Below are 27,109 nucleotides of genomic sequence, written 5' to 3' on the forward strand. Positions count from 1 at the left end.
TTCAAAAATACATAAAAAGGATCATACACCAAGACCAAGTGGGATTCATCCCAGGGATGCAAGGATGGTACAACATTCGAAAATTCATCAACATCATACACCACATCAACAAAAAGGACAAAAACCACATGATCATCTCCATAGATGCTGAAAAAGCATTCGACAAAATTCAACAACCACTCATGATAAAAACTCTCAACAGAATGGGCATAGAGGGCAAGTACCTCGACATAATAAAGGCCATATATGATAAACCCACACCTAACGTTATACTGAACAGCGAGAGGCTGAAAGCTTTTCCTCTGAGATCGGGAACAAGACAGGGATGCCCACTCTCCCCACTGTTATTCAACATAGTACTGGAGGTCCTAGCCACGGCAATCAGACAAAACAAAGAATTACAAGGCATCTAGATTGGTAAAGAAGAAGTCAAACTGTCACTATTTGCAGATGACATGATATTGTGCATAAAAAACCCTGAAGACTCCACTCCAAAACTACTAGAACCAATATCGGAATTCAGCAAAGTTGCAGGATACAAAATTAACACAGAGAAATCTGTGGCTTTCCTATACATTAACAATGAACTAATAGAAAGAGAAATCAGGAAAACAATTCCATTCACAATATCATCAAAAAGAATAAAATACCTAGGAATAAACCTAACCGAGGAAATGAAAGACCTATACCCTGAAAACTACAAGATACTCTTAAGAGAAATTAAAGAGGACACTAACAAATGGAAACTCATCCCATGCTCCTGGCTAGGAAGAATTAATATCATCAAAATGGCCATCGTGCCCAAAGCAATATACAGATTCGATGCAATCCCTATCAAATTACCAACAGCATTCTTCAATGAACTGGAACAAGTAGTTCAAAAATTCATATGGAACCACCAAAGACCCCGAATAGCCAAAGCAATCCTGAGAAGGAAGAATAAAGTTGGGGGGATCTCGCTCCCCAACCTCAAGCTCTACTACTACAAAGCCAGAGTAATCAAGACAATTTGGTACTAGCACAAGAACAGAACCACAGACCAGTGGAACAGAATAGCGACTCCAAACATTAACCCAAACATATATGGTCAATTAATGTACGATGAAGGAGCCATGGACATACAATGGGGAAATAACAGTCTCTTCAACAGACGGTGGTGGCAAAACTGGACAGCTACATGTAAGAGAATGAAACTGGATCACTGTCTAACCCCATACACAAAAGTAAATTCGAAATGGATCAAAGACCTGAATGTAAGTCATGAAACCATAAAACTCTTAGAAAAAAACATAGGCAAAAATCTCATGGACATAAACATGAGTGACTTCTTCATGAACATATCTCCCCGGGCAAGGGAAACAAAAGCAAAAATGAACAAGTGGGACTACATCAAGCTAAAAAGCTTCTGTACAGCAAAGGACACCATCAATAGAACAAAAATGTATGGGAGAATATATTCATAAATGACAGATCCGATAAAGGGTTGTCAAAAATGTATGGGAGAATATATTCATAAATGACAGATTCAATAAAGGGTTGACATCCAAAATATATAAACAGCTCACACACCTCAACAAACAAAAAGCAAATAATCCAATTAAAAAATGGGCAGAGGAGCTGAAAAGACAGTTCTCTAAAGAAGAAATTCAGATGGCCAACAGACACATGAAAAGATGCTCCACATCGCTTGTCATCAGAGAAATGTAAATTAAAACCACAATGAGATATCACCTCACACCAGTAAGGATTGCCATAATCAGAAAGACAAACAACAACAAATGTTGGCAAGGTTGTGGAGAAAGGGGAACCCTCCTACACTGCTGGTGGGAATGTAAAGTAGTTCAACCATTGTGGAAAACAGTATGGAGGTTCCTCAAAATGCTCTAAATAGAAATACCATTTGACCCAGGAATTCCACTTCTAGGAATTTACCCTAAGAATGCAGCACTCCAGTTTGAAAAAGACAGATGCACCCTTATGTTTATCGCTGCACTATTTACAATAGCCAAGAGATGGAAGCAACCTAAATGTCCATCAGTAGATGAATGGATAAAGAAGATGTGGTACATATACATAATGGAATATTACTCAGCCATAAGAAAAAAACAGATCCTACCATTTTCAACAACATGGATGGACCTAGAGGGTATTATGCTCAGTGAAATAAGCCAGGCGGAGAAAGACAAGTACCAAACGATTTCACTCATATGTAGAGTATAAGAAAGGAAAACTGAAGGAACAAAACAGCAGCAGAATCACAGAACCCAAGAATGGACTAATAGTTACCAAAGGGAAAGGGACTAGGGAGGATGGGTGGGAAGGGAGGGACAAGGGCAGGGAACAAGAAAGGGGACATTACAATTAGCATGTATAGTGTGTCGGGGGGCACGGGGAGGGCTGTGCAACACAGAGAAGACAAGTAGTGATTTTACAGCATCTTACTAAGCTGATGGACAGTGACTCTGAAGGTGTATGTGGGGGGGACTTGGTGAAGGGGGGAGCCTTGTAAACATAATGTTCTTCATGTAATTGTAGATTAATAATACCAAAATAAAAATAAATAAATAAAAAACATATAAAACCATTTACTTAGATGCTCCCAGTCACATATATATTTAACTGTATCTTACGGACCAGTCATAGCTTAAGCTAAAGGAAAAGCGAAGTAATTTTAATTCTTAACATAATTCCAGAAATATACTGTCTGCCTAGTCCGTTGCCTTCACAGACATAAAAAAATTATGTTTTACTTCTACTGTTAGGATTATTTAAAGGACTCATACTTCCTGGTTTTCAAGTATAAATCTACAGTAATAAGGACAGTGTGGTACTGGCATATGAATAGATATACAGATCAATGCAATAGATTTGGGTGTTCAGAAATAAACCCATGTATTTGTGGTCAATTACTTTCTATCAGGATGCCAAAATAATACAATGGAGGAAGGAATATTTGTTCAACAAATCGTGCTGGGCCCTGCCATGAAGCACCAGAGACCACTTCACCAGTTATGCCTCAACACTGTTGCCACTGGGTGCTTATGCACACGTAAGCATCCTACTGAAGACTGCATTCTCCACAACACTATATACAAGTGGGCCACTATGAATTATATGGAGGAAAGCAAGGCCAAGTTTGAGAACCTCTGCAAGCTCATGAAAGAAATTAAAGAAGGCTGAGAAGGTAACAATCTCCAATAGCCTGTGTGTGTGTGTGTGTGTCTTCACCCACTGCACTGTGACTAGAACAATGGTTGGACAGACAAGTGGATGAAGTCTACAATGGACCACATATATAGCCAAAACACACCTGGAGATCGACCCCCATAAACCCTTGTAGATATGCTGTGACAGAAGGCAGAGGTAGACAAGAACAATATAGCTGTTAAGGACCTGGTGACACTTCTATTTGAAACTATGCTCTATTTTCATCGGGAGTCTCAATACTATGCTTGGTTTGTACGAGCTAAATATTTCACCAATATTACAATTGGCTTTTGAACTTTATTTTTTTGTACTACTACAGCAGAGCTGAGTAGTTGTGATAGATATGTATGTCCCAGAAAATACAATATTTACTATCTGAAAAAAAAAAGATTTTTTAAGCATCGAAGTATTCTTACTGAACTCACCCAAAGTAAGATAGGAACCAGAACAAACACTGTGTTTTGAATGTATTTCATAACATGGAATTTTTATTAGCAAACCTCAGTATTATTTATACATAAATTGATCCTTTGGTCTATTTTTTAATGAACTTTTAACCACACAAGCAATCATTTTGGTCCCCTGTCATTAAATGTGTACTTGAGCCAACATCATACTTAACAGCGAGAAGCTGAAAGCTTTTCCTTTAAGATCAGGAACAAGACAAGGATGCACACTCTCTCACTTTTATACAACATAGTTCTAGAGGTCCTAGCCACAGCAATCAGACAACACAAAGAAATAAAAGGCATCCAGATTGCCAAGGAAGAAGTTGAAATGTCCCTGTTTGCAGATGACATGATATTGTATGTAAAAAATCCTTAAGAATCCACTCCAAAACAACTAGATCTAATCTGTGAACTCATCAAAGTTGCAGGAAATAAAAGTAATACACAGAAATCTTTGGCATTCCTATACACTAATGATGAACTAGCAGAAGGAGAAATCAGGAAAACAATTCCATTCACAATTGCATCAAAAAGAATAAAATACCTAGGAATAAACCGAACCAAGGAACTGAAAGACCTATACCCTGAAAACTACAAGACACTCACGAGAAAAATTAAAGAAGATAACAATAGATGGAAACACATACCATACTCCTGGATAGAAAGAATTAATATTGTCAAAATGGCCATTCGGCCTAAAACAATCTACAGATTCAATGCAATCCTTATCAAAATACCAACCACAGAAGACCCCAAACAGCCAAAGCAATCCTGAGAAGGAAGAATAAAGCTGGGCAGATTATGCTCCCAGACTTCAAGCTCTACTACAAAGCCACAGTAATCAAGACAATATGGTACTGGCACAAGAACGGACCCATAGATCAATGGAACAGAATAGAAAGCCCAGATATAAACCCACCCAAACATGGCCAATTAATATAGATAAAGGAGCCATGGACATACAATGGGGAAATGACAGCCTCTTCAACAACTGGTGTTGGCAAAACTGCACAGCTACATGTAAGAGAATGAAATTGGAGTATTGTCTAATTCCATACACAAAAGTAAACTCAAAATGGATTAAAGACCTGAATGTAAGTCATGAAACCATAAAAGTCTTAGATAAAAACATAGGCAAAAATCTCTTGAGTATAAACATGAGCAACTTTTTCCTGAACACATCTCCATGGGCAAGGGAAACAAAATTAAAAAATGAACAAATGGGACTACATCATGCTAAAAAGCTTCTGTACAGCAAAGGACACCATCAGCAAAACAAAAAGGTATCTTACAGTATGGGAGAATATGTCTGTAAATGACATATCCAACAAGGGGTAACATCCAAAATATATAAAGAACTCACAGGCCTCAACATCCAAAAAGCAAATAACCCTACTAAAAAATGGGCAGAGGATATGAACAGACAATTCTCCAAAGAAGAAATTCAGAAGGCCAACAGGCACATGAAAAGATGCTACACATCCTTAACTATCAGGGAAATGCAAACTAAAACCACAATGACATATCACCTCACACCAGTTAGGAGGGACAACGTCAAAAAGACTAGTAACAACAAATGCTGGAAAGGATGCAGAGAAAGGGGAACCCTCCTACACTGCTGGTGGGAATGTAAATTAGTTCAACCACTGTGGAAAGTAGTATGCAGGTTCCACCAAAAAAAAAAATAGCAATACTATTGGCCTGGGAATTCCGCTCCTAGTAATTTACCCAAAGTAAACAAGTTCTCAAATTCAAAAAGACATATGCCCCCTATGTTTATTGCAGCACTATTTACAATAGTCAAAATACAGAAGCAACCTAAGTGTCCATCAGTAGATGAATGGATAAAGAAGATGTGGTACATATACACAATGGAATATTATTCAGCCATAAGAAGAAAACAGATCCTACCATTTGCAACAACATGGATGGAGTTAGAGGGTATTATGCTCAGTGAAGTAAGACAGGCGGAGAAAGAGAAGTACCAAATGATTTCCCTCATTTGTGAAGTATAACAATTAAGCAAAACTGAAGGAACAAAACAGCAGCCGACTCACAGACTCCAAGAAGGGAGCAGTTACCAAAGGAGACAGGTGGGGGGGGGTGCGGTGTGGAGGGAGGGAGAAGGGGATTGAGGGGTATTATGATTGGTGCACATGGTGTGGGGGGATCACGGGTAAGACAGTGCAGCACAGAGAAGACAAGTAGTGACTCTCTGGCATTTTACTACACTGATGGACAGTGACTTCAATGGGGTATTGGGGAGACTTTATAATGTGGGTGAATGTAGTAACCACAATGTTTTTCATGTGAAACCTTCATAAAAGTGTATATCAATGACACCTTAATAAAAAAAAAAAGTACCCAGTTAAGAGGCATTCCAGGATTATCCACAGTTTGACCTTCCTTTTATCTCCTTTGGTCTCACCTATTCTCTTTTTCCCTCTTTCCTGAACTCTGACAACAAAAACTAAGAACACTTAGAGGCACAACTTACTATGCCTGATCTTACTCTTTTAATCAATATGTGTTCGGGGTATCATAAGAAATTTATTTGGGTTTTGTCCCTGGTTCCAGGACTGAGCTTCTAAAGCTCGTAGAATTTCCTGAGATAGGAGAGTGAAAGGAAAGGAGCGACACACAGCAGCAATTCACCCGAGAATTCCGCTTTATTAGGGAAAGGTGCTGGGTTATATAGGAAGGGGCATGGGGTGATTGTGGTGTCACTTCTATGGGGCTGGTGGCTATTTGCTAGGTGCTGGGATTAGGAGGGGGGCGAGGGGTGATTGGGCTTCAGGTGGCGCCGGCGGGAACTGAGGACCCGGAAGAGAAGCAGGAGGTTAGCCATATTATGGGTGGGGGCCCTTCATTCCCCCCTTTCTCCTCTATGGGGTTGTGGACGTTGCTTTCTCTCTGACTGCTTCCTGCTGAATGGGGGTGGAGAAGGGAGTGAGGGCTTGAGGACTGGGAGGAAAGGGTTGATAGGACTCCCCACAGTAAGGACGAGTAGATGTGGACTTGTTCAGGTTGGAAATCAATGAAGGTTCCCTGTAACCATAGGTCGAGGACTTGTTGATTCTAATGGTGCCAAGAGGATACGGGTGCCAGAAGCCAGGCGTCTGGGCCATTGTTTCCAGGAACAGTTTCCAGCGGAGAGAGGGGTCTATCTCAGCGTGTGGTGAGGAGGTTACGTGAGGGTGAGGGATCTTCTGTGGCTAAAAGCTGGTAGTCCCTGAGTAAAAGCTGGTTGAAAGTTTGATTAGAGATTTTACCGACTTGGGATTTGATAAACTTTACAAGGCAAGAAGAGACAGGCGAGGAGAATGATTATTATAGGGCCTGCAATGGGCCAAAGCCAGGTAAGGAAGGGGTTTGTTAGTATTGAAGAGAATGGGTTGGAGGAGTAGTACTGTGGGTACCGGGAATTACCCATGTAGTGAATGGCGCAAGACCAGTAGGGACATCCCCCGTAGGTGTCTGGCCATCGCCTGCAACAGGCTTGTTTTTGGTCATAGAGGAGGCAGAGGTAGGGAGAATAAAGGTAGCTGCTAGTGAACACTTTGGTGGAGGGAGGAAAGTGGAGGTATAAAGGCTCAGAGCAGCCTTTCAGAGGGCAGTCTGATGTGGCAATGAGGGCAGTAATTTTTGTTTCATGCTGTGTGTAAGTCTGTCTGACTTTGAATCGCCATACAAAGGAGGCTGGGGTGGCGGGGAAGACAATAGGAATGAGGAAAAAAAGCGAGAGAGAGCGAGGAAGCAGTAAAGGAGGAAAAAGTCATGATTCGAGTATGGATGGCAAAGGGGGTGAACGGGATTTTGGAGGAAAGAGGACAGTAAGGTCAGGAGTCTGGAGGGAGGGAGAGTCTGTAAACTTTTGTAGGTTAAGAGATCCTTTAGGTGATGTGGGGGCAGAATGGTAAGGGGCACCCCGAATGTCAGTTTATGAGCTTCCTTCTGCAAGAGCTGTCCAGCAACTACTGTCCGTAGGCAGGGGGCCCATCCCCAAACTGTGGGGTCTAATTGCTTGGAAAGATAAGCTACTGGGGCAAAGGATGGGCCATAATATTGGCCTAGGACTCCTAGAGCTTGACTGGACCTTTCATGAATGTATAATGAGAAGGGCTTCGACAAATCAGGAAGATGGAGAGCTGGGGCTTCCACAAGGGCTCGACGGAGCTTAATGAAGGAGTGTCGGGGTGAGGAGGATAATGGTTCTTCAGGGGGGCCCTTGCTGAGGTCGTATAGGGGTCTTGCCAACAGGGAGAAGTTAGGGATCCACGCTCTAAAATACCCAGCCAGGCTAGAAAGGAAAGGATTTCTGTCTTGGTTTTGGGAACGGGCAGGTCAGAGAGGAGCCATTTTCTGTCTAAGGTAATGGACTTTCTTTGTTGAGATAGAAGAAATCTGAGGTAAGTGACAGAAGGGGAAGAGATTTGAGCTTTGACGGGGGATACCCGGTAACCTCTGGAAGCTAGAAGGTTAAGTAGGGAGGCAGTGTCAAGTTGAGACTGTTCCCATGAAGGACTGCACAGTAGAAGATCATCCACATATTGTAGTAAGGTGGACTCAGAGTGATCATGATGCAACTGTTTGAGGTCCTGAGCTAGGACCTGTCCAAAAATATGGGGACTATCTCGGAAGCTTTGTGGCAAAACTGTCCAAGTGAGTTGTTCAGAATGTCTTGTGTATGGGTCCACCCAGGTGAAGGTGAAAAAATCTTGGGAGGAAGGGTCCAGAGGGATAGAAAAAAAATGCATCCTTGAGATCTAGAACTGAGAAGTGGGAGGCCAAGGCAGGGATCTGCGATAAAAGGGTGTATGGATTTGGGACTAAGGGATGGATAGGGACGATGGTCGTGTTGATGAGGCGAAGGTCTTGGACGAGGCGGAAAGATCCATTGGTTTTTTTTAACAGCTAATATGGGGGTATTAAACGGGGAGTGAGTGGGTCTGAGGTAATTTTTGTTTAAAAGATCTTGAATGATGAGTTGGAGGCCTATGAGGGCTGAAGTAGTTAGGGGGTATTGGGCCTGACAGATATACTGAGACGGGTCACGTAATTTGATAGAGGCAGGAGGACATAGAGCCACGGAGGGGCTTGTAATGTCCCAAACTTTGGGATTTACAGGGTGTATGAGGGCGGAACTGGAGCTTTCATTGTGTAGAGGGGGGTCGTCGGCTATGAGGGCCATCAGAAAGGGAGTACTGGGGGCTGTGGGAGTGGATATAGTTATGGAAACATGGAGGAGAGAAAGGATGTCCCTTCCTAGTAAAGGGATGGGACACTGGGGCACAACCAGGAAGGAGTGGGAGAAAGGTATGGGATTGTCTTGGATTGTGCATAAAAGGGGGTGGTTTAATGGGAAAATCTGTTTACCTCCTACCCCGACTATAGGAGTAATGGCAGGCATGGTAGGGCCCTGGTATTCTTGCAAGACTGAGAGGGTGGCTCCTGTATCTAGGAGGAAGGAGATGGGGCGACCATCTACTATTAGAGTAACCCTGGGCTCCTGTTTGGTGATGGAAATGGTCAGGCAAAAAGCCCCCGGGCCCCATCAACTCCTTCTGCCAGCCCCACTACGGCGGGCTTAGGATGGGGGTTGTTCATCCAGCCTCCCCTTCGGGTGGCTGGGCAATCAGACCCCCAGTGGCCCTTTTTGTGGCATCTGGGGCATGGGGTGGTAGGAGATCTGGGGGAGGGGCACACCCTTGACTAATATCCCTCTTGTCCACACTTGAAACAAGCTCCTGGGGGGGTCTTGTTTGTAGAAGGGCGCCCAGGTTGTGGTTTTATCAGCTGGGCCAACATTTGGAAATTGGCCTGATCAGCCTTTTGTTTACAGCATTCTTTCTCCTCCTCCCGGTTATGGAAGACTTTAAAGGCCACTGTTAGGATCTCAGTCTGTGGGGTAGCGGGGCCCTGTTCTAACTTTTTGAGTTTAGCTTTAATGTCGGGGTAGCTTTGAGCTAGGAAGTATGTCATAAGGACATGTCTCCCGTCAGGTGTTTCTGGGTCCAGGCTGGTATACTGTAATAGGGCTTGAGTGAGTCTGTCTAAGATCTCAGAGGGTGTCTCCTCCCTCCTTTGAATTATGTCTTGGAGCTTTTGAAAATTGACTACCTTACGAGCTGCCTTTTTCAGACCTGCTATTAAGCAGGAGGCAAAAATATCTCGAGTGCGGAGACCCACGGCGGTGTTATAATCTCAGTGTGGGTCTTGTTCGGGGACAGCGGTGGGGCCAGGGGGATAGGTGGGGTCAGTCCTGTGGGTTTTGGTGGCGTGCATTTGGGCGAAGTCCCAAACTCGTCTACGCTCTTCAGGAAGGAGGGTATTGGCCAAGAGCATGAAAATGTCATGATGTGTGAGGCTGTATGACTGGAGGGTCCACTGAAACTCCCTGATATATGTCGTGGAATCAGTGGAAAAGGAACCTAGGTATTTCTCAAGTTGGGCTAAATCTCCTAAGCAGAAAGGGACGTGAACGCTCACGATGCCTTCGGATCTTGCTACCTCCCGGAGGGGGGGGCGATAATTTTGGGAGGCTCTTGGGACCGAGTCTGAGGGGGACTGAAGGGTTCAGGCTCAGTCTGTGGGGGAGAAACAGGTGATGGGGGCAAAGACGGAGGAGGCTTCTGGAACTTAGAGGGGGGCTGAAAGGCTCGGGCTTGGACTGCAAGGGGGGTGAGGTGGGGGAGGAGATGGTGGTGGAGGAAGGGGGAGGAGCTGTTGTAGGAGAGGAGGGGGAAGGGAGTGAACGGGAGGCTTCTGCGGGGGAGAGACGGCTTGCAGGCTAGGAGAACTTGGGGGGAGGCAGGGGTAGAAGGAGGCGGCGGCAGCGAGGGAGGCGGGAGGAGGAGGTGGAAAGCTTCGTTATAGGGAATCTCTTTCCATTTTTTCAGGCACTGGCAGTAGTTAAAGAGATCGCGAGTGATGTTAGGATCAAGAGTTCCCCCTGCGGGCCATTGGTTGTTATTGTCTAGGGGGTATGTCGGCCAATCTTGGGAGCAGTATTTACAGAGAAGTTTTGGTTTTATATCAGGCGTCAGGGAGAGGGTGGCTAGATACTTGAGCAGGCATTCAAGAGGTGAGCTTCCAGGGAGGGATGAGGAGGCTCCCATGGCTAAAGGACAGAGAAGGAGACAAACAGGGGAAGACGAACGGAGATCCTCGGACTGGGAGCAGACGGTAAGGAGACAAAGGGCGTCCCCGATGATCCTTGGTGGTCTGCGGAAACTCGTATACGAGTCGGTTTCTTAGGAAGTGTGGGTCGTCACCCAGGCTTCTCTAAGAAGGCAGAGTGCCGGAGTCACGAGGTACCTAGTACTAGGAATTTTCGGCGGAAGGAATTTTCGGCGGAAGGAACGGAAGGAGGGGGGGGAAGGGAGCGTTCTCATCCGCAAAGGAGTCACCTCGTTTATGGCTGTTGGAGGAGGGGGCTGAGGGTCCGCCGCAGCCGTGAAGGCCTAAGGCGGGGAGAGTTCCCTCCTCGTCGGGGGAGAGCGGCCCACTCCGGGGGAAAACTTACCCAAAGGCCAAAGAGGAGTGGTGAGTGTGAGGAGCCAGTGCCGGAAAAAGAGGACGAGGGCAAGCTGCTGCTGGTGTCGGGGGGAAGACAGGGCCCAGTTGGGGTGTCCTGTCTCCCGGGTTTCGGCACCAATGAAAGGAAAGGAGCGACACACAGCAGCAATTGACCCGAGAATTCCGCTTTATTAGGGAAAGGTGCTGGGTTATATAGCAAGGGGCATGGGGTGATTGTGGTGTCACTTCTACAGGGCTGGTGGCTATTGGCTAGGTGCTGGGATTAGGGGGGCGAGGGGTGATTGGGCTTCAGGTGGCGCCGGTGGGAACAGAGGACCTGGAAGAGAAGCAGGAGGTTCGCCATCTTATGGGTGGGGGCCCTTCAGAGAGTGTCCTTGGTAATTCATAAAGAGCCCATTCGGGGCCACACCTGATTGTATGCTAATGAGGTGATTCACTGTGGGACCCCTGCATAGTTTCAGGATGGGGCTGGTCCCAGGGAAACCACCCATATCATTACAGGGTTGTAACACCTCCCCACACAGCCCCCCACAGAAGCATCTGGAGATTAAGTTCAATAACAAAGCTAATGATTTCAATCATACGTATGTAAGGAAACACCAAATAAAAACCCTGAACAGGGTTCGGAGTGCTTCCAGGTTGGCGAGCACATCAATGGGCTAGAGAGTGGCTGCCCCCAGCTCCATGCCTTGCCCTAGCCTCTCTTTCAATTGGCTGTTCCTCAGGTGTACCATTTACAAAATAAAACTGTAATTATATTGCTTTCCTGAGTTTTGTGTCACTCTCACAAATTATCGCACCCGAGGAGGGTCATGGTGTTAAGTCTGGGGAAAGGAAATCCTGGGCCAAAATACCTCTAAAACTGAAATCAGTCAAAGGTAGAAATAAAGTCTAAAATCCATTTATTGCTTACAAACTGCAGTCTGGGGTTTCTCCCTTTCCTGCTCTGGCCCTCCCCTCACCTCTCAGGTACAGATAAGCCCTAGGCTGCCCAGGTAATACCCATTGATATGGAGATGAACTTCTCCACCCAAGGAATGATGCAAATGCACTAAAGCCATACTTCTTTCCACCTCTGAATGCCTACTGATATGCAGATGTACTAAAGCCAGATGAGATATTCTGGAAATATTACAATTTTACCCACACATGGGAACTCCTGAATTAGCAGTTGGTCGGCAGAAGTGTCGGTGCACTGAGAACTGCATGTTCACCTCACTTCTAAAATGGGGGAGGCCTTGTGGGACTAAGGCCTTTACTTGCAAAGTCTGCACTAACAGCAGGTAGTGTCAGAATTGAAGGACTTTAACCTTAACTGGTGGGGTCTGAGCTACCACACGAAGTTAGTGTCTGAACTGAACTGCAGGACATCCAGGAGGTAAATTGTTGGTGGAAAATGATAGAGTGGTGAGCTCTTCTTGCAGACAAAGTATAAAGTTGCTTTCTTCTAATTTCAGACTCAAAATTTGTCATTCCATATTCATTCATTCAACCAGTGTTTCCAGAACACCTACCACAGGGCAGGACAAGACGATGTGTGCAGGGGTGGTAGCAATATCAAATAGGTGGTCAGAGGAGGCTACAGAGGAAACTGACAAACATCAGAGGCGACCAGAAGGCAGTGTGGGAGCGTTATGTGCTTTGTCTGATTGATAAACATTCCAGGCAGAGGGAAAGGCCACGTAAAAGCCCTGAGGAGATGTTTGATGTGTGAGAGGATGAACAAGGGAGCTGGTGTGGTTATGAACAGTAGCAAACGGGGGCCAAATGGCAGTAAGCGGTCCAGACCACTTAGGATCCCTCATGTATTCTTGTGCTTTGGCTTTTACGGTGAGTGAAATGAGGCACCAATGCAGGGTGCAAAGCAGAAAATACGACACACTGAAAAATTACCTGGCTGCTTGGGTTCACATTAGACTGTGGGCAGGCAAGTGAAAAGACATTAGCCAGGGAATTTTAATGTAGGATTGGCGAGAGAGGATGGAGACCAGACCAATGTGGCAGTGACAACGGTCATGATTTTTATCACAAAACTTTTTCAGACACACAGGGAAGCCAAATATTATGGAGAACAACCATATGCCAATTATAGAATAACAATCTGCCATATTTGCTCCATATTATTTGATTTTTTTTGGATATTTAAAATTGCACATACATCTCTAATGAGTTAGGCACTTTCCCGCCATATTTGCTCCATATTATTTGATTTTTTTTGGATATTTAAAATTGCACATACATCTCTAATGAGTTAGGCACTTTCCCACCATATTTGCTCCATATTATTTGATTTTTTTGGATATTTAAAATTGCACATACATCTCTAATGAGTTAGGCACTTTCCCGCCATATTTGCTCCATATTATTTGATTTTTTTTGGATATTTAAAATTGCACATACATCTCTAATGAGTTAGGCACTTTCCCGCCATATTTGCTCCATATTATTTGATTTTTTTGGATATTTAAAATTGCACATACATCTCTAATGAGTTAGGCACTTTCTCGTATAATCAGTTCTGATACTACACTTACTATAATACAGAAACAGTCCCAAAATACCACCTAATAATCTATATTCTAATTTCCTCCATAATCCTCAAAAGGTCTCTTATAGCTGGTTTGTTCAAGATCCAAGAAGAATCAGGCATTGTATTTGTTTCTGTAATGGTGATAGAACACAACATGGAATCTACCCCTGAAAAGATTTTAATGCACAGGACACAGTATCACACCGTGTGTAAATGAAACTTCACGTCTGCGCAACAGCAACTCCCCATGCCCCCAGCTGCCAGCTCCTGGCAACCACAGCTGTTTATATGCCCCCGACTATTGCAGACACCATGTAAGTGGTCGTGCAGTGTCTGTCCTGTGACTGCCTTATCTCACTTAGCATAAAGGTCCTCCAGGTTCATCCACATTGCTGCATGCGGCAGGATTCCCGAGAACCATGCAACACATTTGGTTAGTGTGTGTCTGTCTGCCTCTCTTTAGGCTCTTCAGTCTAGAACAGTCCACTTCCTTTCTTTTTTTTCATGATACTGACTTGTTGAGGAGACTAGGTCAGTTGTCCTGTAAAAGACCTCACTTTCTGGATTTGCCTCATTGTTGCCTCATGACTTAGTTTAACTTGTTCTAGCTTCTGTATTTTTCTGTGAATTGGAAGTTAGACCTAAAAGCTAGCTTTAAAACTAACATTCTAGAAATATAGTCATCAGGATTTCCTGACAGGATGGATGTAGGATGGGGAGAAAAAGAATGGTCTGAGCAAGTGGAAGAACAGGGAGGCCAACAACTGAACTGAGACAACTGGACAGAGTGGGTTTGGGCAGGAGACAGGGAGTTTAGTTTTAAATATGAAAACTTTATGATGTGCTTTAGACCCACTGGAAATGCAGAGCAGATAACCAGCTAAGCCTGAACGTCAGAATGACGGAAAGAATCATTCTGGAGAGACAGTGTGAGTCATTAGGATATGGATGATATTTCAGTCCATGAGACTGGATGTAATCATCAGGGGAGCGAAGGCAAACGGGAAAGAGGAGTGTGTCCTTCAGCACGCCAGTCTCAGGAAATAGCACTGACCACGAAAGACTGGTGAAGAAAATGTAGATCACCCAGGGAGAGAGGAGAGAAAAGCCCAAGTGAGCATGTCTTAGAAGCCAGATTTTAAAGTGCTACAAGGAGCTAAGTCCTTTGAACACTGCACCAGGTCCAGATAAGAACAGAGAACAGGCCTTAGAATCAGCAATGTGTAGATGCTGGGAGCCCTAACAAGGGCAGTTTTAATAAAAAGGTGACTAAAAAGTGGATTTACAAGCAGGAGAGGAATCTGACACAGCTGGGCACAGACTACTCTTTCAAGGAGTTTTGCTGCAAAGGGGAGGAGGAATGGATAGTGATCAACAGAAGTAAGATCATGAGAATATAAAACAAGTTATGTTTTATAGCAGCAGATTCACAGACTCCAAGAAGTGACTAGTGGTTACCAAAGGGGAGGATGGATGGGCAGGGAGGGAGAGGGGGATTGTGGGCTATCATGATTGGCACACATGGTGTGTGTGGGGTCACGGGGAAGACAGTGTAGCTCAGGGAAGACAGTGTAGCTCGGGGAAGACAAATAGGAACTCTGTGGCATCTTAATACACTGATGGGCAGTGGCTGCAATGGGGTATGGGGGGGACTCGATAATAAGGGTGAATGTAATAACCACATTGTTTTTCTTGTGGAAACCTTAATAAGAGTGTATACCAATGATACTTAAATAAAATTAAAAAATAGTAAAAAGGTGGGAACCAAATATGGCCAAGCATTAACATTTTTTAAATATTGATGGAAGTGTGTGGGTGTGCCATATTATTATTTTTATTGTGTTCTGTATGTTTCATTTATACTACCATTTTTAAAAGAAATCAAAGAGACTTGATTATAGAGTTCTTAAATGCGGTGGTTGGAGATGGAGAAGAGGGAAGTGCCTTTGTTTTTTTATTGGAATAAAGTTATACAATATTTAAAAAAATAATGTTTTGCATGCATGCTAACAATATAACCCCACAGAGAAGGGAAAACGACAATGTAGGAAAGAGGGAGAACTGGTAGGATGACGATGCTGATGGGGAGGCAATGCAATCCAGCAAACGGCGCAGGCACTGCCCTGAGGTAGGGTCCCCGGCCCCGTGGCTCCCGTGTAGGCCCGGGCAGCCAGGCAAAGTCAAACCGAGGCTGGGAGCTGGGTGAAGAGTCATGGGTCCTGTGGAAATTCTGTTTGTTCCAACTTTCTCAGAAGTAGGTTGTATCCTGCCTTGTAGGTAATCAGAGAGACGGGGGAGGTAGTATTGCAGGCTGGCGTGAGAGTCACCCAGAGAGTGGGGCAATGACAGGGAAAACAGTCTGACTGTGAGATTGCACAACGTAACACTTGCAGTGCTGCGGTGAGAAATGTGAGATGAGACCCATCGGCATGCCTATTGTCTTCCTGCTAGGTCCAGCAGCACAGGTGAGCAGCAGAGCCGCCAGGACATCAGAATTAACCAGAGTTGTGGTTTTTCCAAACAGATACAAAGGAATAAGAGAGTGGCAAAGGAGCTAAAAGGGCATACGAGGGAGTGATTGCAGCTGACTGGCATTACAGCTGAATAAGAGGAAAGAAAGAGAGACAGTGGAGAAGGACCCTGGCGAAGCCCCAACTGACACTAGAGAACTGCAGAATTACTGGAGACTTGGTTCAGGGAATAAGATGGACAGAGAGAAAGTAGTGATCAGAGAGTAAAGAGAAAATTGAGATTATGGAAGGATTATGTATTACTGGTATAGGGCATAGGGTATGACCATGGGAATGAGAGGCTGAAATCGGGCAGAAGACAAGATCAATGGAGAAGAATTCAAGATACAGAGAGGCACGGACATGAGGGACCATCCAGGTACAGATTCAGATCACCAGGGATTCAGACAAGAGTAGTGCTGGGAAGGGCAGCAGTGTACCAGGTCCCACACTGCTGAGAAATGAGGGAAGGACAACAACAATGAGGGTAGTGGGTGAGGTCCTAAGATCCGAAATGGGGTTTTTAGGGAAGACCAAGGGGAGTGGTCTGGAAACTGCACTGCCTCTGGGCTATGTGCTACCTGAAGCCTGTGGGAGGAAAATCAGCTGTCACCTGAGAAGCCTGTAAAGGGAGCGTTGATAGGAAGAACGAGATTTCTTTCAGAGCCAAGGCTGTATCAGGGCAAAGCTCTGATGGTTCTTTGGCACATGTACTGTGGGTTCACCAAGAATCACCGGTTTTACAGCGTAAACAGCCAATTCAAATTGTTGCTCTCTTATAAAACTCACTGTGCTCTCCAAAATGAACACAAAGAGTGCTGCTTTGTGAACGTTTTTACCAAGTCTAATGTTTATTTTCTTCAAACTGAGAAGCTGAAAACAGGAAAGTAAATTCTATAAATTTGAGTTTAGACAATATTAACAGTCACAGTTCTCTAAAGACTTGAGTAAAAAAAAAAGTTTCCTTTTGTATTTACCAAAAAAAGTTTGGTAAAGATTTAATTAAATAATAAAAAAAAAACCACTCTAAATAACAAAACCTATTAATTTAAAAAAAAAGAAGGGAATATATATAAAAGGATAGGCTACATCTTAGCATTTTCAGTACTTGGCCTCTTAGTAAAAAATATTTAAATGAACAAGCATTTTCAGTACCTGGTCTATTAGGAAAAAATATTTAAATGAACAAGAATCTAATCATCCCTGGATCATGTTTGTACAGTCATTAGGCAGGGAAAACATAATCATGTCCTAAAAATATGGGAATTTTTTCAATAAATAGTGCAAAAAAAGTAAAAAATTGATCCTTATATCTTATACGAAAAGTAACTCAAAGATCAAAACATAAGTACTTCAACTATAAAACTTCAAAAGGAAAACACAAAAGATTATCTTAGTGAACCTGGGTTTGGTAAAGATTTAATTAAATAATAAAAAAAAGAAGCTAAGAAAGAAAAAAGTTAGACTTCAAAAAAATTAAAAACCTTTGTTCTATGGAGAATATAGCCAATGATTCTGTAACATCTTCCTATGTTGACAGTCACCATACTAGTGAGGGAGGATTTAATAACATGGGTAACTGGTGAACCACTGTGCTGTGTACTTGAAACCAACTAGGACTGTATATCAATTATACTTCAGTGAAGGAAAACAAACTTTTGCTCTGCAAATACAGTATTAAAATGAAAATGAAAGCCACAGATTGGGAGAAAATATTTAAAAACAATATCCAAGAAAAACATATGTATACATATATGTAATATGAATATATAAAGAAATCTAAATTCAGTAACAAGCCAATTAAAAAGTAGGCAAAAGATTATACAAACAATTCACCAAATAAGATATATAGATGGCAAGTACATGAAAGAAGATCATTAGTCATTACAGAAATGCACATTAAGGACACCACCAATAGAACAAAAAGGCATCCTACAGTATGGGAGAATATATTCATAAATGATGCAATAAAGGGTTGACATCCAAAATATCTAAAGAGCTCATGCACCTCAACAAACAAAAAGCGAACAATTCAATTAAAAAATGGGCAGAGGAGCTGAACAGACACTCCTCCAAAGAAGAAATTCAGATGGCCAACAGACACATGAAAAGATGCTCCACATCGCTAGTCATCAGAGAAATGCAAATTAAAACCAAAATGAGGTATCACCTCACACCAGTAAGGTTCGCCACCATCCAAAAGACAAACAACAACACATGTTGGCAAGGTTGTGGAGAAAGGGGAACCTTCTTACACTGCTGGTGGGAATGTAAACTAGTTCAACCATTGTGGAAAGCAGTATGGAGGTTCCTCAAAAAGCTCAAAATAGAAACATCATTTGACCCAGGAATTCCACTTCTAGGAATTTACCCTAAGAATGCAGCAGCCCAGTTTGAAAAAGACAGATGCACCCCTATGTTTATCACAGCACTATTTACAATAGCCAAGAATTGTAAGCAATCTAACTGTCCATCAGTAGATGAATGGATAAAGATGTGGTACATGTACACAATGGACTATTATTCAGCCTTAAGAAGAAAACAAATCCTACCATTTGCAACAACATGGATGGAGCTAGAGGGTATTATGCTCAGTGAAATTAGCCAGGCCAGATGACTGGGGACTTTGGGTGTAGGTCCATCAGCTGTAACAGTGTGCTACTTGGGTGGGATGCTGATAGTGGGGGAGGCTGTGTGTGTGTGACTGTGTGGGGCAGGGAGTATGTGGGAAAAACTCTGTTACTGTGGTAAAACATACATAACACTTATTGTTTAAACCGTTTCTAAGTGTACAGCTCAGTGGCATTAGTAAGTTCACTTTACTGTGCAACGATCACCACCACCAACCTCCAGGCTCTTTCATCACCCCAAACTAAAACCCTTCTCCACTCGATGCTGCTGTGAAACTAAAACCACTCTAAATAACAAAGCCTATTAATTTAAAAAAAAGAAGGGAACATGAACCTACACGGACAAGAAAGAAGGTAACAGCAACAATATTTTGGAAGCTAGAAATCAGGTAAACAGAAAATAACTTAGATTGGAGAGAAAAGTTATACCACTAACAATAAGCATACTTGGATCCATTCACAGTTGATAAAATTTCTAATGAAACTACAAAAAGATACACTTCTTCATTTAGCTCGAACAAAATGAAAGATTTGCACAATTTCCAGGAAAACTCTCTTTTCGGTACTCATGCTCTGCTGGCTTTACTCGTAGCTCTCTGTTCCTTCTGTTGGTTGGACGTTCTGGCCAACACTTAAATGTCAAGGTTCTTCAAGACTCAGACTATACCCTAAGTGACTTAATGCACACTTTTGACATCAATTAAGAGTTATCGAAGTTGGTATCTCCAGTTAGGATGCCTTCTGCATTCTTGACCAGTATGGTCAACTGCTAGCTTGGGATTTTCATATGATGTCTCAGCACCACTCAAATTCAGTGTCCCATGACACACCCAGCACTCCTCTGTAGCAGGTCCCATGTCAGCATCGCAATGCCCACGGTCTGCATCCTCTCCTGGGTATTTGCTTAAGTTAGAAACTTAAAAGTAATATTGATCACCAAAACTCAACTTTTTACATCATTTTAAGACCCTCCAGTTGTCTTCACTCCCTGCACCACTTCCCAATCCATAATACCCTCACCTTTCTTCTGAGTTACCATCAATTCCTTTCCACCTGATTACTGCCCCCCATAAGGTCTCTTCCAATTCGTTTTATATCTGTAGCCAGAATATTTTCAAAATGTAAATTGACCCTGTTAGCCCTCTTTCCCCACTTACACTCCTGCAATCGCTTCTCTTCGGAATAGAGTCATGAGGCCCCACTTGGTCTGTCTCCATCCCCATTCTGGACCATGTTTCCCCTCTCTAGTAGCCACTCAAATCCTCCTTCTTGCCCTAATAGTATTCACCCCATTCCATCAGCCTATAATACTTCTGTATATGCTCTTCCCTCTGCTAAGAAATCTGTACTAGTTTTCTTTCAGATTTAATTCATCTTTACATACTCAGGGAAAATGTTCATGACTTCCTTAAGTTAAATATGGCTCTTTACAGACTTTTATAACACTGTGTACTTCTCCTCTACAGCACTTGTTATAGCAGTAATTTTGTTTTTGTGGTTTTTAAAATCTGTTCTTCCCCAGGTTATAAACTCCCGGAAGGTAATTACCCTGTGGGTTGTGGCTTACCCTTGTATCACTGCTGGACACAAAACAGCCATTCAATAAATATCAAACAAAGGAGGAACTTCCTTCCTTCCTTGAAGCTATCCATATTACACAATTATTTAAAATAGATAATATGCAATAATACGTATGAATCTCACAGACATTATGTTGAGTGAAAGAGGTCAAACACAAAAGAATGCATATTATACGATTCCATTTATAGAATATTCCAGAACAGGCAAAACTAATTAATGGTGTGTAAGTCAGAACCATGGCCACCTCTGGAGCAAGGTGTACTGATAAGGGAGGGCCAAGGAGACTATCGGGGGGACTGGAAATGTTACATATTTCAATCTCGGTGGCGGTTACACTGATGTATATATACACACACACATATACATACACACGAAAAACTCATCACTCTTTTTTGTATGCTTTTCTGTATGTGTTATAACTCAACAAAATGAAAAAAGGAAGGCATTTGGGAAGAAAAACAGTAAAAAACTAAGCAGTGATGAGAAATGTGCCCACCAGATTGTGGTAAATTAAAATGACACTTTGAAGAACATAATATATACTATGATCTTGGTTTAGTGAGACAATACACACATAGTCCTTCTTCTGGTTTCTGTGATAGAAATCCTACTCAAACTAACTTAGGCAAAAAATTCATTTACTGACACATACCTGGGAAGCTCACTTAGCTTCAGTGAAACTCTCTAGACCATTTGAAGACTAAAATTATTAGGGCACCACTCAGAGTTGACCATGAAAATCACAAGATCACTCGGGAGTGCTAGAACCAGGGCTGGTCAGGTTCCAAATGAGCCTCCTCAAACTCCATCAGTAAGTCCATGTGCCTGTGTAACTGGAGAGATGTCCCATCTAAGTTACAGGAAAAAAAAATGACAGCAAGCTCTAATTCTCAGGCATGAGTCCCTAACCCTAAGGCACACAGATAATGTCTCTGAGCTGCAGGCATCTGAGCTGCTTGTCAGGTGGGCAACTGTACATAGCTCACTGCAAAGTGAGCAAAACAACAATTCATTTAATGATGACACTGATTCTCAGCAGAAGTGGAGAAATCCCAGCTGCTCACATGCAGATCTTTTAATATCATCAGGCTAACAAGTGCTCAGGGCTTCAAAACACAAAAAGTATCCCCCAAATTACACCAAACCTAATGACTTCTTAAATTCACAGGTACTGCTTTTGTGAAAACTGCCTATAGCAAAAGTTGAAGAGAGCCATACAGTATCAGTTTGACTATTATGTTCTCCAAGTACTTAGAATAAAAGAATCTGGTACATTTTATATGTCCCAAACAAACGTTTCATTCCCTTAGTTATCCCATAGACATGGGTACCTATGACGCAGACTGAAACATGATAAACTGATGGTATTCAACCATTTTTTACCTCCAAAGAAGGGCATTTTCCTATGGTTCAGCAAAAAAAACAAACATTGCCCTAGGTGATAGGCGCCAACAGTGAGAGGAACAAACTCCCCGCCTCTGTGAGGAGCTGACATCGCTTCTGTGTGCAGCCACGTGTGCGACTGCAGATGGGTGGTGGGTGAGCAGCAGGTAACAAGCAAGCAAATACATTATCAGGCAATGTTACATACTTCAGAGGACACAAAAGGTTCACAGGGATACAGAGCACAGGGGAATGGTTGTTGCTTGTTGTATATGCATGGTCAGTGAAGGCCTCGCTGATACATTTGAGCAAAATCCCAAAGAGGGAGCAAGTCTCTTGAATTTTTCTATAGCGGCGAAATCTGTCACTAACATGAACATTTCTGCCAAGCTGACACCAAAAAACACAAAAGCAAATAATTCTGCTAATACCACTGGAGTATTACGACAGTTACAGCCCTAATTAAACTTAAAGCCAGTCAATCTGTATCTAAAGAAGTACATGCCCCCTAAAATCATCATTGATGCTTACAGCTCTTATTTTACATGTAGAATGCATTTCACATAAGCACTTTTGTTTGGTCCATGTTTTCTACCCAATAAATACCCATATATATGAATATACAGAAAGATAAAGCAATTTATTCTTACATCTTTTGAAGAACCTGGGCCATCACAACCCCATTCGTTAAATCTTCCACAGTCTGGCATGGTGGATCCACATTAAATGTCTGGATCTGGAAAAAAGAAAAAAGGGAAAAAAAGAATCCATGGTTAAGTACATAGATTTCTTGGGCTTTTTTGTTTTTGTGATTACCTCAGTTTGGGAGTTGGAGTAAGTTCTAAAAAGCAGAATATCTGGAAATGTGTTCCCCTATGGGGCATTTCCTGCAAGTTATTATTGTAGTTTTTTCCCTTTGGTAAAAGAGAAATTGTGGTGGATACTGTGTGACTCCCAGCATCCATTCTCCCCACAGATGATCAAAGAAAGTCATGGTACCTTCATGTCCTCTTCCGGTGACTGACCCGGATGCACAGGGCAAAAACAACTTGGACAGAAGAGATGCAAGGAGATGCTTACTTAAGCTTTTGGGAAAGAGAGCCAATCTCCTCTTGATGTGAGCAAGTATGCTAGCTCCAGCACCGCTAGCAGGTCGTCCTATGGCTACTAGAGGATCTCTCTTAGGAGGAGACCAGTGCAGTGTATGGCAGAGAAGAGGGGTGAAAGAACTGGACCCTGGAGGCCAAAACGGAGGCACTGAATCAAAAAACCTTGAAGCCTCTATTACGTGAGATAAGTTCAGTTAAACCTGGCGAGGTTGAGATTTTTTATTCAGAGCCAAAGTATCTTTACCCAGATGTAGAAGTCACACTTACTGAAGTTAGGTAAGATACTCAACTCATTTTGATTTTAAATGTATTCTGAATTAGAACAAACTTTGTACTGTTCAACATAATGTGGCCAAAAAATAGCAGAAATTATTTCTCTGAGTAAGATAATACGACTAAGCCAACAGTGATGACACCAGTAGTGCAACCAGGTCTTGGAAATAAATCACTGAGAACAGATAGATGCCGGCCATGCTCTCACACAGTTCATAGGTTAGAAAGAGTGTCACAGGGAGTGTAAACAACAAGCACAAAGATTAGAAGTGAGAGTGGGATGCAATCTAGGAATGAAAAGCAGCTTGGTGTGGTCTGAGGGTGAGGGAATCGGAGGAAGAGATCAACAGGGAAAAGAGTAAACAGGTTAAGGACAGGTTAAAGAAGGAAGCATTACTGTGCAAAGCCTCCTAAGACACATTAGGACCTTATCCTAAGAGCAGTGAGGATTCTGAGCAGGAGTAGGCCATGGGCTCTGCACTGTATAAAATCATCCTGGCTGGAGGACTGGAGGGAAAGGAGCATGGAGACCTATTTTACCAGGTTTATACATTAACATAGATGAAGTCAAACTAGGTAGTGACAATGGAAATACCGGGAATAATGTTCTGGTGACCATCTGTCTTTTTTTTGTATCATCAATATACAATTACCTGAGCAACATTGTGGTTATTAGATTCCTCCCATTATCAAGTCCCTACCACATAACCCATTAAGTCACTGTCCATCAGCATAGCAAGATGCCATAGAGTCACTACTTGTTTTCTCTGTGCTATACTGCCTCCCCTGTGCCCCCACCTATGTTATGTGTGCTAATTGTAATATACCATTTATCCCTCCCTTCCTACCCATCCTCCCCACTCTCTTTCCCTTTGGTAACTGTTAGTCCATTCTTGGGTTCTGTGAGTCTGCTGCTGTTTTGTTCCTTCAGTTTTTGCTTTGTTCTTATGCTCCACAGATGAGTAAAATCATTTGGTACTTGTCTTTCTCCTCCTGGCTTATTTCACTGAGCAAAATACCCTCTAGCTCCATCCATGTTGTTGCCAATGGTAGGATTTGTTTTCTTCTTAAGGCTGAATAATATTCCATTGTGTATATGTACCACATCTTTATCCATTCATCTACTGATGGACACTTAGATTGCTTCCAATTCTTGGCTATTGTAAATAGTGCTGCGATAAACATAGGGGTGCATATGGCTTGACCATCTGTCTTTAAACACATTTTATTTATTAAGTTATACTCTTGTATGTAGAATTACTGGGTGAGAGCATACACACATATCATCGCTTTTGATAAATAAGGACAAGCTGCCCTCAATAAATGCTGTTGCAATTTACTCCCTTACTAACAGTGGGTGAATGTCCACTTCTTGATACTGTATCCTCTATCAAAACTTAAGGAACTATTAACAAGTACAGTCAGTAGCTTCTTCCTACTTTCCATATAGGAGAGTGCTATGGGTAGTGGTGGTACAGTGGTGGAAACTACTCCATACTATCTCCACCTGTCTCCTCAATGGTACTGTGGTAATAACAATGTAGTTTAAAAAAGAAATAAATACCTGCTTTTGTTTTGAAGTTGCTAAATCAATATTGCTTGTAGGTTTGCTTAGAATGAAAGAGGTGGAAATGAGGGGTCCCGCCTCGTTTATCTCTGTAGCACTAACCTTAGCACAGCGCCTGGTACAGAATCAGCCTCAGTAAATGTGCTCTGAATGCAATGAAATAATTCGATCCCCAGCTTTGCTCCTAACTTGCTGTGTGAACTTGGATGTACCACTTTACCTCTCTTAATATCAGTTTTTCAATCTACCACTTGGGAAAAATACCTTATGCAGGGGTGTTAAAGAATGAATAAGAAAATGAACATACATTATGTATTTTGAGAACTCTAAAAGCAGTGGTTTCCAAACCTGGGGGTTCATCATAATCACTAGGAAGTTGGAGAAGCCTGGGAATCCATTTTTTTACAAGGTCATTCAGTAATTCTTAGGCACTGGGACACTGGTTTGGCATTTGGAACCCTCTGAGCCAAACCATCACTGAATGTAAGGAGTGAAAAACAGAAAACTGCCTCCAGCCAGTCAGAAAAAAACAACTCAATGAAGTAGGTAATTCAGAAATGCAAGTAATTTAGTTCTAAGACTGTTTCTCTCTTCAGAATTAAAAAAAAGCCTGTTTTCATTTTTAAAATGTGGCTTCTGAACAATTACTTCCTCTGTACTGGCTCTGGAGGTAGATGGTTGCGCATGAGGGCTAGAGGACTCTGCCTCTGCTTTGAGATACAAGTAAAAGCAGATCCTAAAGATACTCTGTGGAGTTTCCTCTGGGGTGATAAAAATGTTCTTGGAATTAGTGGTGATGATTATAGAACCTTGTGGTCATACTACAAACAACTGAATTGTACACTTTAAAAGAATGAATTTTATGGTATGTGAATTCTTAATTTTTTTTTAAAGGCTGTCACTCACCAGTTCTCATAAACCCTGAGTTAACATCTTTGGGATACCTCAGGAGAGCAGAACTGCGAAGTTGAAAGATAACTGCACCTCAATGCACAAAATTCTACTCAAAAGGTCATAACCTCTAATTCCAAGAAGCCCTATTAACACCACCTCACTTTCCCCAACAAAAGCATGAGATCATCTGGAATTAGTATCTCTAGAGCAGCAGTTCTCAGCCAGGGGCAATTTTGCTACCTACCAGACATCTGGTTGTGACTAGATGGTTGCTACTGGCATCTGGTAGGCTGAAGCCTAGGATGCCACTATTAAATGTCCCAAATGCACTGGGCAGTGCCCACAACAAAGGATCATCCTGCCCAAAATGTCAATAATGCTAACTAGCCCTGCTCTAGAGCAGTGGTTCTCAAAGTGTGGATCCCAGGCCATGAACAACGGCATCACCTGGAAACTTATTAGAAATGCAGAACCTAAGGCTCCAGCTCAGACCTAATGAACTGCAAACTCTGGACATGGGGCCTGGCAATCAGTGTTTTAACAAGCTCCTCAATGACGCTGATCAATATAAAGCATAAGAATCACTTCTGTACTGTTACACCAAATGCAATCAAAACACGGAAGTGAAGTTTCTTGTCCAAAGTGAACAGTTAGTATGAAACAAAACCAGGATGTGAACACAGGTGGTCTAATAATGTCAACACCTATGCTACTATGTCATACTGACCCTTGATTTTAAAAAAAAGAAAATTAAAGCTTTAAAAAAAAATGTGTGCTTGAACTTTTGTACATCTGATTTCTTTACTTCTCCAATTGAGGACAAAAATTGTTGGCAGAATAGAGTTAGAGCAGAGAGAATGGAATGGGGATGATACCATAAAAATTATACCCTGCCTAATTACTTCACTAGTATGCATTTTGTAAGTTGTTAAATAAATAGTATAAAAATTATAAGAATATGTTCTTATTGCTGCATTTCCCAGAAGAAATGAACTGAGCCTATGTGATAATTCTTTCCACTTAGCTTCTTGCCATTAACTGGTAGAATTCCAGATTCTTTCTGGTTTTTCAGTCTCTAAAACCTAGGAAAGAGCAATCTTTTCATATACAGTTTAAGAAATTAGGCTTGATAGCTGTAATAGGCAGGACAGGTTTTTTTCTAACAGATAACACATTTTGACTCAGAGGGTGGGGAGAGGAGGTAGAGCGGAAATTTTCAGGCACATCCAGCTGAACTTGCTTACTGCATAAGCTTCGATTTGGAATCTAAGCATAAGATATTTTCCACTGGTAGGATATTTGGTCTTTTCGTAAGTATTTCTCTTACCAACAAAATTCGGAACATTTGGCTCTTGGGCTAGTAGGCTCTCTGATACAACAGCAATTTATCCAGCATTTGAGGCAATGAGATGCTCCACAGAAATGAATTCTGCATAG

At 42.4% G+C, this 27,109-nt stretch overlaps 1 protein-coding gene across 2 annotated transcripts in view; it reads right to left on the minus strand.

Annotated features, from left to right (window-relative positions):
* HOOK3 (hook microtubule tethering protein 3) overlaps positions 1-27,109 on the minus strand; it is a 127,601-nt gene that overhangs the window by 97,687 nt on the left and 2,805 nt on the right. For both annotated transcript variants that reach the window (XM_057505230.1, XM_036880742.2), the window contains exon 2: positions 22,480-22,565. In XM_057505230.1, coding sequence (XP_057361213.1) covers positions 22,480-22,565 — 86 coding nt within the window. The remainder of the gene's footprint in view (positions 1-22,479; positions 22,566-27,109) is intronic.

The sequence above is a fragment of the Manis pentadactyla genome, chromosome 7 (assembly GCF_030020395.1).
Source record: "Manis pentadactyla isolate mManPen7 chromosome 7, mManPen7.hap1, whole genome shotgun sequence".
Taxonomy (NCBI): domain Eukaryota; kingdom Metazoa; phylum Chordata; class Mammalia; order Pholidota; family Manidae; genus Manis; species Manis pentadactyla.